General features: G+C 42.5%; 2 protein-coding genes across 2 annotated transcripts; one reads left to right on the top strand and one right to left on the bottom strand.

Annotated features, from left to right (window-relative positions):
* The first annotated feature begins 406 nt into the window (after positions 1-406).
* On the top strand, positions 407-3,620 carry LOC136516432 (probable protein phosphatase 2C 48). The gene is made up of 4 exons (XM_066509826.1): positions 407-980; positions 2,273-2,690; positions 2,792-3,015; positions 3,143-3,620. Exons 1-4 carry the CDS (start codon positions 756-758, stop codon positions 3,320-3,322), a joined length of 1,047 nt encoding a protein of 348 aa, XP_066365923.1. The 5' UTR covers positions 407-755; the 3' UTR covers positions 3,323-3,620.
* Positions 3,621-3,800: 180 nt separating this feature from the next.
* On the bottom strand, positions 3,801-6,895 carry LOC136516433 (uncharacterized). The gene is made up of 8 exons (XM_066509827.1): positions 6,554-6,895; positions 6,393-6,459; positions 5,458-5,535; positions 5,305-5,349; positions 5,123-5,167; positions 4,953-5,004; positions 4,426-4,522; positions 3,801-4,035 (listed from the first exon to the last, which is right to left on the bottom strand). The coding sequence occupies exons 1-8, from the start codon at positions 6,865-6,867 to the stop codon at positions 3,867-3,869; spliced, it is 867 nt and encodes a 288-aa protein (XP_066365924.1). The 5' UTR covers positions 6,868-6,895; the 3' UTR covers positions 3,801-3,866.
* Between the last annotated feature and the right edge of the window lie 6,382 nt (positions 6,896-13,277).

Consider the following 13,277-nt stretch of genomic DNA (forward strand, 5'->3'; position numbering starts at 1 on the left):
GTGACATTCGTGACATGTCGTTGTAATTTTTACTATTTCTCAATTTTAATATAAAGATGTGCAAATCTTTTACGTATTCCATAGAGAGAGAAAAAGAACGGGACTGCCCTGCCCCCAGGACGGACCTTTATCCACGTCGTCACCGAAAAGCCGAGGAATGGATATGCCTGAGGGGCCTATCGCCTATCCGCCATTAACCAACCACACGAGGGAGAGGCCGAGAGGGAGAGAAGCCGCGTGCGCCCCGTCCGTCCAGTCCTTGCCCCAAGTCCCCAGCCCAAGGAATGTTGCTGTGCAAGCGACGGGCGCCTTGCTTGCTGACTAGGCCGGCCTTCCCCTGCCCCCACGGCTCTTCCTCCCACCTCATCTTCTTCCTCCTCCTTTAAAAGCTCCGTCCAAGCTTTCACCTCACTGCAGACCACAATTCACAGGCCCTCCGATCCGATCCTCTTCCTTCCTTGGTTCACCTTTTCTTTCTCTCTCCTGGCCCTCTAGCTATCTCCTAGCTGTCCAAGAACTTGCTGTTCGATCGTCCTGTGCCTGGTTCTTGCGCTTGCGTGAGAGTTTGGAAGCGTCTTCCTTTCGCTTCTGTTTGATCCGGTCCTGTCCGTCCAATCCAATCTAAGCTCCTTGGCTTCATCCCAAAGGGACGAGGCCGTACCATCGGCCTAACAAACCAATCATCATCCTTATCTGTTTCTCAGTAGCACCTGAACTCTCGATCAGTCGCGTCGCGCACCCAAGAGTACAAGAGAATGCGGCAGATCTCGTCGCTGCTGCAGGGCCTGGCCCGGTCGCTCTCGGTGGGGAGGGACAGGAAAGGGGACGGCGGCGCAGGCGACGGCGACGGCAAGACCGCTATGCCGGCGGTGCTGCGGACGTCCGGCACCCTGTGGGGCAAGGGCTCGGAGACGTTCGCCGCCGTCTGCTCGCGGCGCGGCGAGAAGGGCATCAACCAGGATTGCTCCATCGTCTGGGAGGTCAGTTACACCTCTCTCTCTCTTTCTTTCTCTCTGCAACTCGGCTCCTGCTGTATGCTCTGTTTCTTGCTTCCTTTAATTTCGTTCATCTTTTTTCTATTGGAATTTTCGGTGGCATCATGAAGTTGTCACTGCACGTGATATTTCCGTGGAATTTTACAGAATCTGGAAAATTCTCGTCGGGCTCATGCGTTCAGTATGCTGAACAAACAGTGAACCTTGACTTTTCTTTCCGTTGCTCACCTAATCAGTAGTTTATATTTTTATTTTTCAGCATCAGATTGGTGTTTCAGTTCGTTTTGTGTTTCTGAGAAATATGAAAAAAAAATTAACCAGTAGTAAGCACCTTTTTGTTTCAGAAAGCGTGTTCCAGTGATAATAAGGCCAATTAGGGAGGCATAGGTATTGGAGCACGAGTCTGGTGTTTCCTCTTGGTTTTCTAGGGCTCTCTCTTTCTCACAATAGAGAGGGGTCATACGTGTCCTGATTTGCTGCTCTAGGAGGAAGATGTTTTTAATTGTTACTGTTGATGATATGACATCTTTTCAGCTCTTGGTATCTGAACCCAAGATAGCAGCAGCTTTGGAGTAGTTATAGTTAACCTCACTGCCTAAGATGGAAAGTTAGCCACATCATCACATAGAAGATTACTCCCCAGTCCCCACAACACATTCTTGAGAGTTCTTCATGGACGCCATACTTGCTGTCTTTTATTTTTATTTTATTTTCTGGATATTGTATTTTTTTTCGTGTTGTCTAAGCAATCTGGCTTGTTAATTCTGCAAACCAAACCATCCAATAGAATGAGGACAAGAATGACATACTGCTAGGTGTAGTACCTCAAATGGATGGATGAAGGTTGGTTCAGTTGGTTGTGTGTGATGTCACAGTGGAATCATAAATTGTCGCTTATCATGCAATGATTGTGCAGCATAAGATTAACAATCCCCTTGAAGCTCAACAACACACATATATAATACCAGACAGGCAGAACACACATTACTTACCCACCATAAAGAATCATCACGCCAGCTGCTGTCAAACAAACCCCATGTCCATGTGTGAAGAGAAAGAACTCGCAGCGTTTTGGCTTCAACTTTTACCCACTCAATTCGGCACAGTTAAAGAATGTTTTGGAACCTGAGAAAACCTTAAGAATTTCATTTCACACGGCACCATTCTTTCATAGTTTCATTCATGAAAAAAAAATACTTCTACTACTACTCTGTACAGAATTCCTGCTTATGTTGTGAAGAAAACTTGTTGACATGGCTTTTCTGTCATGTCTTCAGGGTTTCGGGTGCCAGGAGGACACCATCTTGTGCGGCATCTTCGACGGGCACGGCCCGTGGGGCCACTACGTCGCCAAGGCCGTGCGCGACTCGCTGCCGCCGTCGCTGCTGTGCCACTGGCAGGAGGCGCTCGCGCTGGCGTCGCTCATCGACGGCGAGAAGAGGCTTGGCGACTGCCAGTTCGACCTCTGGAAGCAGTCCTACGTGGCCGCGTGCGCCGCCGTCGACGACGAGCTCCGGCGCAGCCGCCGCTTCGACGCCGTCCAGAGCGGCTGCACCGCGCTGTCCATCGTCAAGCAGGGGGACCTCATGGTCGTCGCCAACGTCGGCGACTCCCGGGCCGTCCTGGGCACCACGTCCGACGACGGCGCCGTCGCGGCCGTCCAGCTCACCGTCGACTTCAAGCCCAACCTGCCACGTAAGTCGCTGCTGTCCGCGCGCCCTGAGCCCCTGACCGGCCATGCATTCTTGGAACGGCTGCCGTTGCTGACGTTGTGTCCTGGAAAACGATGTGTGCAGAGGAGAAGGAGCGCATCCGGCGGTGCAACGGCCAAGTGTATTGCCTCGCCGACGAGCTCGGCGTGCACCGCGTCTGGCAGCCCAACCGGGAGTCGCCGGGGCTCGCCATGTCGCGCGCGTTCGGCGACTACTGCGTCAAGGACTACGGCGTCATCTCGGTGCCAGAGGTGACGCAGAGGAGGATCAGCAGCAATGACCAGTTCGTCATCCTCGCCACCGACGGGGTACCTTTCGTGGCTTCTTCTTTAGTTTTTTGTTTTCTTCGCAAACACACACACACTCGCCTTTTCATTTCATCAGTGGTCCGTGCCTGATGACTGACGATGACAAGCGGGAAACTTTTTCCGGCAGGTGTGGGACGTGCTCTCCAACGACGAGGCCGTGCAGATCGTGGCGGGGACGCCGGACCGGGAGAAGGCGGCCAAGCGGCTGGTGGAGTGCGCCGTCCGCGCGTGGAGGCGCAAGCGACGCGGGATCGCCGTCGACGACTGCTCGGCGATCTGCCTCTTCTTCCACCCGCCGCCGTTGTAGACACGAAACCTGAACGTGCCTCAGTCCACGTCAAGCAGCAGAGACAACAAAATGCACATCTCAAGACTATGATTATTGTGCCCGTCGCATTCGTAGTAGAGACGAGAGAGTGCATTGCCGCCGTCCAGCATTCAGAACGTGCAGTTTGTCGCATGATCGTGACACTGCACGATTAGACTGTAGCTGGTGGATCACCAAACAAAAAAAAAATCTCCGGCTTTCACACCTTGACAGTCAAAATGTACGAGAACGAACACCAGCCATCAGAAAAAAGGAAAAAAGATGCATTTTGTCCTCATTTTTGGGGTGTCTGGCTCTGAATTTCTGTTGTGGTAGAAAACAGTCGCAATTATAGATGCGCATCAATCACAATTTGGTCACAAATCACATGTTTTGGCGCCACCTGCCGAACAAACCGGAATCCTAGATCTTCTGCAACGGAGCACCATGCATTATTTCGAACATCCTAGAACACACTACTCCTAATTCACTAACTGTTAATATGACATGAGAGCTCAACCTGTGGTGGATATGAGAGTCGTCATCAAATCAGCCACCGTAGACTTTTTAGCGACTCGGGAGTCTCCTCTTCCATGATTCCAGCTCCGGTAGTGGCCAAGTATTCCCTTATTGTAGTTTTCCGGTCACCAAGATAGGTGTGGTCTAAGAAGTTGCTGTATGCTGGTTCTCCAAGATTTTTCGCAGCAAGAACACTGAAAACGCAATTAGAATCAATAAGATCATATTGCTAAAAAAAATATTGATAACATCATGCTTGTACACACTTAGTTGTTATGTAGAGAAAATGTGTTGCTTTGGATAAATGCAATGATTTCCTATTGCTTCAGACATGCATCTTGCTTTCAGTTGTCAGAAAGCATTGATATCATTTTTCCATGAGAGATGCATATTGCTTTGAGAACAGATAATATATACTGTACCCTAAATTATTGGAGCGTGCACATGTAACTACACAGTAGGCTTATTCCAATTTGATCCCAAGTTAGACCCCTCTAATGTTAATTACTAATTTATCTACGAGATGAAAGAAGCAACCCCACATATTGTTTAACGTTATAAATCTTTGAACATCAAATACTCACCAATGTCTGAGGTATAAGCGACATGGTAAAATGTCATCTCTCCATATTTTGTCAATGTTGTACCGTCCATAGCGCTGATAATATATTTCCTTGCTTCCTGCAGAAGTAACCACTCAAAATTTCAACACGTAATTGACTACGAAATCAAATATGATTTGGTTTTATCTCAAGCAATTCTCTAGAAGTTAGCAACCTATGTCTACATTGCCTTAAAAGAACGACTTCCATCTACAGAAACATGTTTTGATTTGCCAGAAAAAAAAGGTAGAGAAATGTTCAGCATAAAGCCTTGTTAGCCATCATAAACTTATTTGAGCGGGATTCAAACATGTCTAGCTTAACTACAATCTAGTGTTAAAGGGGCCTGGATGAACTCAAGAACAGATTACCATTTCCTTTGAAGTATAAACAACTATCTCCTACCAAATCTGATGATCAACAATTGGAGTGATAGATTGACAGCACAAAGATATGGACACAGAACAGTTTGAAAATAGTTGGAATGAAGTGAAGACATAAAATTAAACCTTGGCATCTCCCTTGGAAATATTCTTCATCGCTGTAGCACGCGCAGACAACCTAACCACCAAATTCCACCAAGACGAAGAAAAATAACTCTGATTGCAGAAAGGAAGCAGCAGCAAGAGCAAAAGCAAAACTACAATTATGATTTCAAATGCAGAGTAGGAGTACTTACTGCTCGATTTGTAAAAGGTACCCCATCCAATCCTTCAGGGACAACCTGAAACACATTAAAACACAAACAAAAGTGGCAGCCAACATTTGTCAAAAACTAGTACAAATTATGGGTAGAGAATTTATTCACTTTACAAACTAAGCTAGATCGGCAAGCATGAAATGAATTAGTTGGTCACCCACCGCAAGAAATCTAAACTCATGTTCCCTCTCAATAAATGCAGGCACCTGCAAATATCATGAACTTTCAGTCCTCACCAAAAAGGAATTCAGGAACAGTCCATTAGTTTGCCCATGGCTGATTATTATGATATATCACTGAGAAAACCACATGACCTCTTCCTCCTTGATCTCAAAAACAGTGACTACTATCAGTTCACTGTCGCATGGCTCCACGCTCAAGCTTGAGAATTCCTACAAGTCACCCAATACTGGAATGAGAAAGGAGAACATTATGAAACCACAAGAAACCAGTAATGTGACTTTCTCAGGGAAGTACATACGGTGTTCTACATTGGCAAACATAGTCCAATGTCAAACCATTGGATCTCAACAAGATATTAAAGTTTATTATTCTCCAGGATCAGGATAACAGACAGCAAATGCAGTGACGCTGATGCTCATGTTACAGAGAAGCTCTTTAATGAGCACTAAAATCCATGCCCTCATGCATGAACCAAGACACACATATTTGTTCAATGCAGCTAGTTATTTGAAATCCCAACTTTTTAGCTTTCCAGTGTTGTGGAACTAGTATTGCAATTTTCATTATGTCGAGAAAACACAGGCTAAAAACAAATAAACTGGAGGATGGTAATTTGCAGTATCATCCAAGTACCCCTAGTACTAAGTGCATATTTGCCTTTATTGCCTGCACATTCAGGTGTACGCAACAGGTGTGCTATTACATTGTATTGCTCTGCTAAAATAGATTATCTGAAACCCTCTACAAAAACTAACACTTGGAAGAGTTAGTGAATCAGTGAAATCACACAGTCATGCCAAAAGTTGCCATCAGAAATGCAAAATTAGTCGAGTACACATCCCGAGTCATCCATGCCCTGATCAAAATCCTATCCACCTTGTAGAATCACAGACAGACGGAGAAACCTGCTGCTTAATTAAACGATGAACCTTGTAGAATCACAGACACACGGAGAAACCTGCTGCTTAATTAAACGAGTAGAGAATTACTAGGCATGGGGACCTTGGTGGCCTCGATGGCGATACCGCGCTCGAAGAAGATGGGGGCAGCGTGGGCGAAGACTCACCGGAACCCCCGCAGCGCGGCGACCCGGAAGCCCTCCAGCTCCGGGAACGTGCTCCTCGCGCTCCGCTCTGTCACCAACCAGGAGGCTAGAAAGCGTCAGGCCTAGCAGGTTCAGGGCTCGAGGAATCCACTACCCGTGACAACGATCTGCGTCCCGCTCACCGGAGAGGAGGGATCCGAAGCCGACGACGGAGAAGCGGCCGCCGGGGGCGGCGACGGCGGCAAAGTCCGCGGGGCAGGTGAGCTCGGGGAAGGAACCGCCGGCTGCGGGGGCGACCGTCGCTGTGGGAGGAGGCATGGGGCGGCTCAATCGGGTGGTCGGCGGCGAGGGCCCTGGCTCCGGTGGTCGGCGGAGGCGGACACGGGCGGCGGTGACGGGGGCTGGTGGGAAAGTTTTCGGGGGCGTTGGGTCTTGATCGGACGGCTGAGGGTGCCTCCGGGCGAGGAGGCGCGTGTGGGGAGGCGATGGCGCGCATTGTTGGGCGAGTGAGACTGTCTCCGAGACCAAAATCCAAAATGATAGTGATACATCTAAAATCAGTCATCAACAGACTATTTATATAGGAGATCTATTTTAGGTTATCTGAGAGATACAGTCTAAATATGAGTATTTTCTTTTTTGGAAATCCATTTACAGAAAAGATTTTTTTTTAGGTCTTGTTGTTGAAAAAGATATCGAATAGGTATTAAATTTTTTATCTGTAACGCTACCTAAAGAACGAATGAGTCTTTTTATTTTAGGTGTTATTGTTGGAGATAGCCTAACAGCAGTCACCAGTCAAGCATACGCATGTGACTCGAGCGGTCGAGCCGTCCCTTCAGCTAAAGCCAACGATTTTTCTGTAGAAACAGGTTGAGTCAGAGGTTTAAATTTAGGGAGCAAAATTCAAAATGTCGTATCGGGTGTCCTACGCCGGTGTCGCATAGGATGTTTAGATACTAATAAAAAATAAATTATAGAATTCGTCAGTAATCCACGAGACAAATCTATTAAGCCTAATTAATCTATCATTAGCATATGTTATTGTAACACCATATTATTAAATTATGGACTAGTTAGACATAAAAGATTCGTCTCGTAAAGTAGTCGCAATCTGTATAATTTATTTTTTAGTCTATATTTAATGCTATATACATGTGTCAAACATCCAATATGATAGGGAATAAATTTTAGGAGAGAAAAGGTGTTTGTTTGAAGCATAGGTTATAGTCCATTGTCTTTTGTTTACAAAATGGAATGGATTGATTTATTAACCTTATTTCTTACATTAGTATTAGTATAAGGAATAAAGTTATTTTATCAAATTTAAGAAATCAACTCATGCTCGCAAAAAAAAAATAGACTCATGATATATCACCTCATCTAAAATTGTTTGATTTTTTAAACCAAACACACCATAATTGATCACTGAAAACCATCTAGGATTTTTTATATTTTAATATTTTTTTATTCAATATTTTAGTAATAACCGTGTCTAAAAATTATAGATCTAACTTTTTTAGTCACGCTAGTTCAGCTGGCGTGACAAAATAACATTATCGTGCTATATGTGTTGGCGGAACAAGATCTGCCACGTTGGACGACGTTTCCTACGTGGAAAACCTTGTTACACCACTTCTGTTGGCGTGACAGTATTGCTGTGTCACGCCATCGGGAGTGACGTGACAAGACTCAACCTTATAAAAATTATAACTCTTTGATACAACATCGGATGAAAATGATTTTTATATGATAATTGTCGAGATCTAGTTTTGAGTTTTTAGGACGCTATGATGCTAAAACATAAAATTTCAGCAGCATAATAACCGTCTACTAGTGCCTGTAGCATTAGAAAAATAATATCTTTCTATATGGTGTCAAATAAAGATATTTTTTATATTAAAATTGTAGCTCTCAATGAGATTTATAACTTTATAGTTTTGAGTTTTTATATTTTAGGTCGTTAAAGATGCTCGAGAAAATAATATAAAGTTAATTTTATTTTTTTTGAAAGATGTCAAATAAAGATACCTTTTAAATCAAAGTTGTAGCCATCGATGAGATTTACAAGTTTTTAGTTTTAAAGTTTCTCATTTGAGAATGTTAATGCTAAAGAAAATAATATAAAATTTAAGGGGTATATTAAATGTTATGTAGCAAAGCTTATCTTCTTAATATACGCGTACCAAATTTGTAGAGCTTCTTAACATATATACTAGAAGAATACTCCGTGCATTGCTGCGGAAATTACATATTAGTGGGTTGCATAGTATGGATAACAAAATACTTATGTGTCTTGTTGACATGGAAATTGCAATTGCATGTGCTACTGAATTTTAATTGTATGTGATAGTATATTGTCTAGTTGGATAGCTTGTGTGTTGAGATAAATAGCTAGTGAGGTGTTGCTTAGTGAATTTTAATTCTATGTGATAGTGCATTGTCTAGTTTGACAGCTTGTATGTTGAGATAAATATTTATTAGGATTATTCTTTATAAGATACTAGGTAGCGTGTCCGTGCGTTGCTACGAGACAACTAAATCTTTTGTACTAAAAATACACGGATCGTACGATAAGATAACAATACTGTTAAATTAAATACCGACGTTAAAGTGACATTTAATTCAAAAAGCAAAGTTTATGAAATTAACACGGTCACGGAAAGCGCGGCGTCGTAGGCTCACAAACTCTACTGTATAGACTTTTTTTGATATGATTAAGATAATATTTTATATCGGCAGAAAGAATTCTCCAATATCTATTTCTTTCATACGCCAATAAATCTATGAATAAGTTCTGCTGCATCTTCATATAATTCTGTACACATAGGTTCGAGTATATATGTAAATATTAGTGCTTGTCACATGGATAATACTGCGTGTCTTAAAAAATCTCTTATAAAATTTTAAAACAAAGTATGTTATACTCACCGTATAAATATATGTGGCTTTAGGACTATTTCACACAGACATATATTGTAGAATAAGGTATCCACTTGAGTGTTTGTTCCAAGATGATGAATTAGGTGTTGTAATTCTTAATTTCGACACATTTTCAGATCAAGGCAACCAATAATGACATTTTTCTTAATGGTGCATAATTTTATGGTGCACCTCTTGACTATCTGAGTAAGGACAAGTTAGCACTGCAAAGGCTCAGAAAAGCTGCTGAGAAGGCTAAGGTTGAGTTTTTTTCCACTATGCATACTAAAACCTATGTCCTTGTTTATCATTGTCGATGCTTTTAATGCAAAGCAATTCAATATTACCATGATCATATATAAGTTTGAGTCTCTTGTGAGTAATCTCATAGAGGGACTCTCATTCTTTATACGATCTGTCTTAAGGATATTGACAGGACAATGGACCCATGTTGGAATGTCGCGCAAAAAAGTGTCCATGTTTTGTCAACGATTTATTTCCCATGAATACATACGGGTACTATGATAACACTAACTACACCAAATAAAAGACCAGAGAGAATTTGCATTGCCTCTAGAAGAATTTATTTATTAAGTTCTTTGGACTCTACAGATAGTTTTGAAATATTTGTTTGCATGTCTTACCTCGTATCCTAATTCAAATTTTTATAGTTTAATTAGAATATTTAGATGATTGTATATATATATATATATTATTCAATATAAGAATAATCTATGCATGATCTTAAAAGATTTCTGCAGTGTAAAGACATCTTCATTTTTCATGTATGCCTGTGCTAACGCTACGGTAAAAACAAAAGGACAATATATCAATTAAAAAATAAAAACAAAACTCATGTTCAAAGTCAAAGAGATAAATTATGGATACTTGAATTTTATTATCTATTATCTACCGACTTGCCTATAAAATAGACTGAATAAACAATTAAACATAGATAGAAAACTAAATTAATAAAAGAATCATTGCAAGACATCAATCATCTCATAGCTTCGGACAATATCGCAAAGCTACTAAAAACTATAACCGTGCCCTCACCTCAAACATTGTCCAGATAAATGGATTACAGTGAAAGAAATGGATATCGGAGATTTCTTCCTACCAATATAAAACATTATCTTAGCCGCATTACAGAAAGGTCTATAAAGTAGAGTTTGTGAGCCTGCGACACCACGCACTCCGTGACTGTGTTAAATTCATAAACTTTGCTTTTTGGATTAAATATCACTTTAACGTTGGTATTTAATTTTTACAGTATTGTTATCTTATCGTGCGATCCGTGTGTTTTTAGTATAAATTGTTAGTTATCCCATAGCAATACATGGGCACGCTACCTAGTATAAATATAAAGAATGAAAAAGACGACAAGAAAGATCGGCATTAGGCCAACTCCTTTTGATTCTTTACAAACACATGTGAAAGTTAACATGTGGGTTGTGGGTTGTGGGTATCAAATCAAAACAACAAAAAGAACATGGATTCGACCATAAGTAGCATTTGCCTCCTTTTTTGAAAAAAGAAAGGTACTACAGAGTTACAGGATTGTCAATCTTATCAGCACCATCAATTTTTGACAATTGTAGAACTCAACTAAGACACCCATTGAAGTGCTACATCCCTAGCTCACAACCCAATTAAGAGTAAGTTCTCGCAAGCCTAGCTCCCCAGCCATTATTGAACTACATGAAGGGCTCCAAAATGAAGACCACTATTTTAAAAAAAGAGTAAATGATTATTCTTTCCTTTCATGCATGATTGTTTTTTTCTATGCATGATTATTATTTCATTCCATGCATGATTAATGTTTCCTTCCATGCATTGATTATTATTTCCTTCTATGCATGATTATTGTTTCCTTCCATGGATGATTGTTTCCTTTAATGTATGATTATTGTTTTCTTCCATGCATGTGGCCTCAGGTGATCGATTTGTTTCCTTCAAAGTAGGCGGGGAACATAGGGATGGTAGTTTCTTTTTCTATCGCGTAGGGTATCGCACGGGGTGGGCAGACGGATGAACTAAAACAAATGTTGCATCAAAAGTTGTTCATGTTTTGTTCTTTTTAGTTGTAGGAATATAAGATATATGATTAGGTGTTTGGATCTCGGTGACTAAACTTTAGTCTCTGTCACACCGGATATTTCATACCAATTAGGAGTATTAAACTTAGGCTAATTGAAAACTAATTTTATAAATGGAGGTTAATTTGCGAGATGAATCCGTTAAGTCTAATTAATCCATGATCAACCCATATGATGCTACCGTAAACATGTACTAATCAATGTTTAATAGCTTTGTCTCGCGAAAGCCATAACTTATGCAATTAATTTTATAATTATCTCATGTTTAGTTCTTCTAATTGACATCTATGTATCCTGACAGGTACCAAATTTAGTATCGGGATCAAAGATTCTCCCTCCGTCCCTCAATATATAGAGGACATTTTGCGTTTCAAAAAATATACCAGAAAGAAGGATGTTTTAGGTAGTTATCATTTCATCCGTTCGTCCTTGGCGTGGTGCTCGCGGCGTAGGTTCTCGCATTCGAGAGCAGGCAGTGCCGGCAGGCCTGTCCCTCCTACCGGTCCTGCACCACCCACCACAAACCTCGCAGTCCAAGAGGGCAACCACAACAGAGGGGGGGTGTCGACGAAATATGGTCGGCAGTCTACCTAGGGGTATGTCCAAGGTAGTAGATTATCGGCAGACAGATGCGCAAGCCTTAAACAAGACGGTGACGCAAGACAGACACGAGGTTTTATCCAGGTTCGGCCGCCAAGAAGGCGTAATACCTACGTCCTGCGTCTGATTTGTATTGTTGTATGTCAATGAGAGATGTTTTTTAGAGGGGTCCCCTGCCCGCCTTATATAGTCCGGGGGGTAGGGTTACAGATCTAGCAACTAATCCTAGTCAGTTACAATTGCCATATGTGGCCGGATAAGGATTCCTATTCTAACCGACTAGGATCCTGCTTGGTCGCCAAATCCGTCTTGATTCCTTGTGCGGGACTCTGATCAGGTTAACTGGGCCGCACGTCGTCTTTCGGGTGGACTGAACCCATCGATCCGGGCCAGCCCAAGCTTAGCCATAAGGGTATAGGGGTTAATACCCCCACAGCTAGTCCCCGAGCATCATGTATTATGCTGTGACACGCCATTTTAACCTTCTCCGACAAGCAAGGCTTGAATCCTTGACGCCTCCGACCACCGTCATCACCGGAGAAGTAGGTTGTCCGAAGAATGTATGGTGCTCTTAAGAAAAAAGAAAAAGATTTTTGTCCTGAGAAGTGTGCCCACTTGTATTTCTGAAAAGAAATGTAAGTGGTCTTGAAGCATAGCGTCTTTGAACATCAGAAGCGTAGGGGTCGAAAAACAAACACATTCACCGCAAGGTGAAGTGTGCCCACTTAGTCCCCGAGCCTGGTAGTAGGTGACGTAGGCACGTGGTGCCAGGGTCTAAAAAGAATTCATAGTTTAGTTGAAAACCGAATTGCCGTACAGGCAAAACGTGATGCACCGGCAGGTGCATCGTACCGATGTAGTCCCCGAGCTTGCTGGAAGGCGAAGTATGAGCCTTGTAGCAAGATCTAAAGAAATGTCTCTTAACTGTATGTGAGTACAAATCACATGTAGCCAAGGAGAACCATTATTCAAGCAGTGGTCGGGACAGTCCCCGAGTATATTAATAATCCTTATAATCATTCAAAGCACAGGGGTCGATTTAAACAAACACATTCACCGCAAGGTGAAGTGTGCCCACTTAGTCCCCGAGTCTGGTAGTAGGTGACGTAGGCACGTGGTGCCAGGGTCTAAAAAAGAAATTCCGCTGAAGTTAAGAATCCAATTGTCGTACAGGCAAAACAAGATACACCGGCAGGTGCATCGTACCGACATAGTCCCCGAGCTTGCTGGAAGGTGAAGTATGAGCCTTGTAGCAAGGTCCAAATAAATGTCTCTCAACTGTATG

Source organism: Miscanthus floridulus, chromosome 17 (assembly GCF_019320115.1).
Source record: "Miscanthus floridulus cultivar M001 chromosome 17, ASM1932011v1, whole genome shotgun sequence".
Lineage (NCBI taxonomy): Eukaryota > Viridiplantae > Streptophyta > Magnoliopsida > Poales > Poaceae > Miscanthus > Miscanthus floridulus.

Coding starts and splice junctions, on each gene's coding strand:
- LOC136516432 (XM_066509826.1), top strand. CDS start 756: ATGCGGCAGATCTCGTCGCTGCTGCAGGGCCTGGCCCGGTCGCTCTCG. Junction 2,691..2,791: donor CTTCAAGCCCAACCTGCCAC/GTAAGTCGCTGC, acceptor CGATGTGTGCAG/AGGAGAAGGAGCGCATCCGG. Junction 3,016..3,142: donor TCATCCTCGCCACCGACGGG/GTACCTTTCGTG, acceptor TTTTTCCGGCAG/GTGTGGGACGTGCTCTCCAA.
- LOC136516433 (XM_066509827.1), bottom strand. CDS start 6,867: ATGCGCGCCATCGCCTCCCCACACGCGCCTCCTCGCCCGGAGGCACCC. Junction 5,350..5,457: donor TTGAGATCAAGGAGGAAGAG/GTCATGTGGTTT, acceptor TGATATTTGCAG/GTGCCTGCATTTATTGAGAG. Junction 5,168..5,304: donor ATGAGTTTAGATTTCTTGCG/GTGGGTGACCAA, acceptor AATGTGTTTCAG/GTTGTCCCTGAAGGATTGGA.